This window comes from the organism of the source record quoted next (genome assembly GCF_019968955.1).
Source record: "MAG: Porospora cf. gigantea A chromosome Unknown PgA_NODE_9275_length_1298_cov_5623.99, whole genome shotgun sequence".
In the NCBI taxonomy this organism is placed as follows: domain Eukaryota; phylum Apicomplexa; class Conoidasida; order Eugregarinorida; family Porosporidae; genus Porospora; species Porospora cf. gigantea A.
In genome coordinates this window covers 1-1,298 of record NW_027151969.1, presented here as the reverse complement: position 1 = coordinate 1,298, position 1,298 = coordinate 1, and the positions used below count along the sequence as shown (strand labels likewise).

General features: G+C 63.9%; 1 protein-coding gene across 1 annotated transcript; it reads right to left on the bottom strand.

Moving 5' to 3' along the window:
- Positions 1-1,029: 1,029 nt before the first annotated feature.
- KVP18_002201 (uncharacterized protein) lies at positions 1,030-1,275 on the bottom strand (the record flags this gene model as incomplete). The annotated part of the gene is made up of 1 exon (XM_067952910.1): positions 1,030-1,275. A coding segment is annotated over one exon (246 nt), but the record flags the coding sequence as incomplete, so codon positions are not given.
- Positions 1,276-1,298: the final 23 nt, after the last annotated feature.

The following is a 1,298-nucleotide window of genomic DNA, read 5'->3' as shown; positions in this document are numbered from 1 at the left end:
GGGTGACGGGGGTCTCCGCCGTCGTGTCTCAGAAGTCGCTTCCTCCCTGTCCGTGCGCCCGCAGGAGGGCGCTCGCTCTCCCGGGTTCGTTCGTCTTCGCGTTCCGTCCCTGGCCCCAAACGAGGGGCCGGGTCCTTTGGAGGACCCGACCTTCCGGACGTGCCGTCGCCATCCCGAGGGGGAAAAGACGAGGCAACCAGTAGCCCCTTACTCAGCTCGGACTGTAAACTTTGTCGCGAACCAGGGAAAGGCGGGATCTGTCTCACTTCTGGGACCGTTGCCCAGGCATCCTCGATTGGACCCGCGGGGGCAGAACCCCGGGAGGGGGCCAGAGTTAGGCGGATGAGGCCGGCGGGAGAGCGGAGAGTCCCCTCGTGGGGTGCGTGCTCCAGGTATCCTTCGTGCATGAAGGGGAGGCCAATCACGATCCGTGCAGGGGGCCTGTCAACCAGCGCGAAGGGGCTCGAGACCGCTTCCCCTGTGGGCAGACATAGGGTCAGGGTGACCCAACCCAAGATGGGCGTGTTGTTCCCCGTGATTCCCCGGACTTCGGTAGCCCCCGTATCGGCAAGGGGGGCGTCGTCCCGTACGAGAGTAGCGGCGAGGTTGGCGTCGATCAGGTTAATCTGGGAGCCGGTGTCCACCAGGCCGTGGTAGTCCTGGGTCCCCTGCGTGAGGCGGAGGAATTGCAGGGGGAAAGAGGTGCTAGAGCGTCGCCTCCGAGACGGGGGACCCTCCGGGAGTCGGCAGGCCGTCGCCAGGGCAGGGCTTTCCTGTTCCCGAGGGAAGGAGCCGTCCCTGGAGGGCGCGTTCTCAGACTCCTGTGGCCGGTCAATGGAGGTCGCCTGCGGGGCCGACCCATGGCGGGACGTTCCGCGAGAGGGGTCGGCGACCAGGGCGTCGGCGAGACCGAGGAGTGCTACACCTCTCAAGTCCTCTTACAATCCCAAAATAGAGTCAAGCGCAACCGGGTCTTCTTTCCCCGCTGTCTATATAACAGCCAAGCCCGTTCCCTTGGCTGTGGTTTCACTAGAACGCAGATAGGGACAGTACCGTGAACTGCTCCTGCTGGTAAGCCAACTCCTCTTTCTGAGCTAAGATGGAGGTCATCTTCTCCAGTTCCTCCCGTAGCTTGTCCGAGTTGACCACCACCTTGGGTTTCAGGGACAGGTTCTTCCCCTGTTGGGACACGATCAGTTCCTTCCGGCTGTAAGGGGTGTCTCCGGGGGCAGGGACCGCTAAGCCGGTGGGCACGCAGCGGTGGTTCGAGGTTACCTGCCGAGAGCAAACCTCGCAGG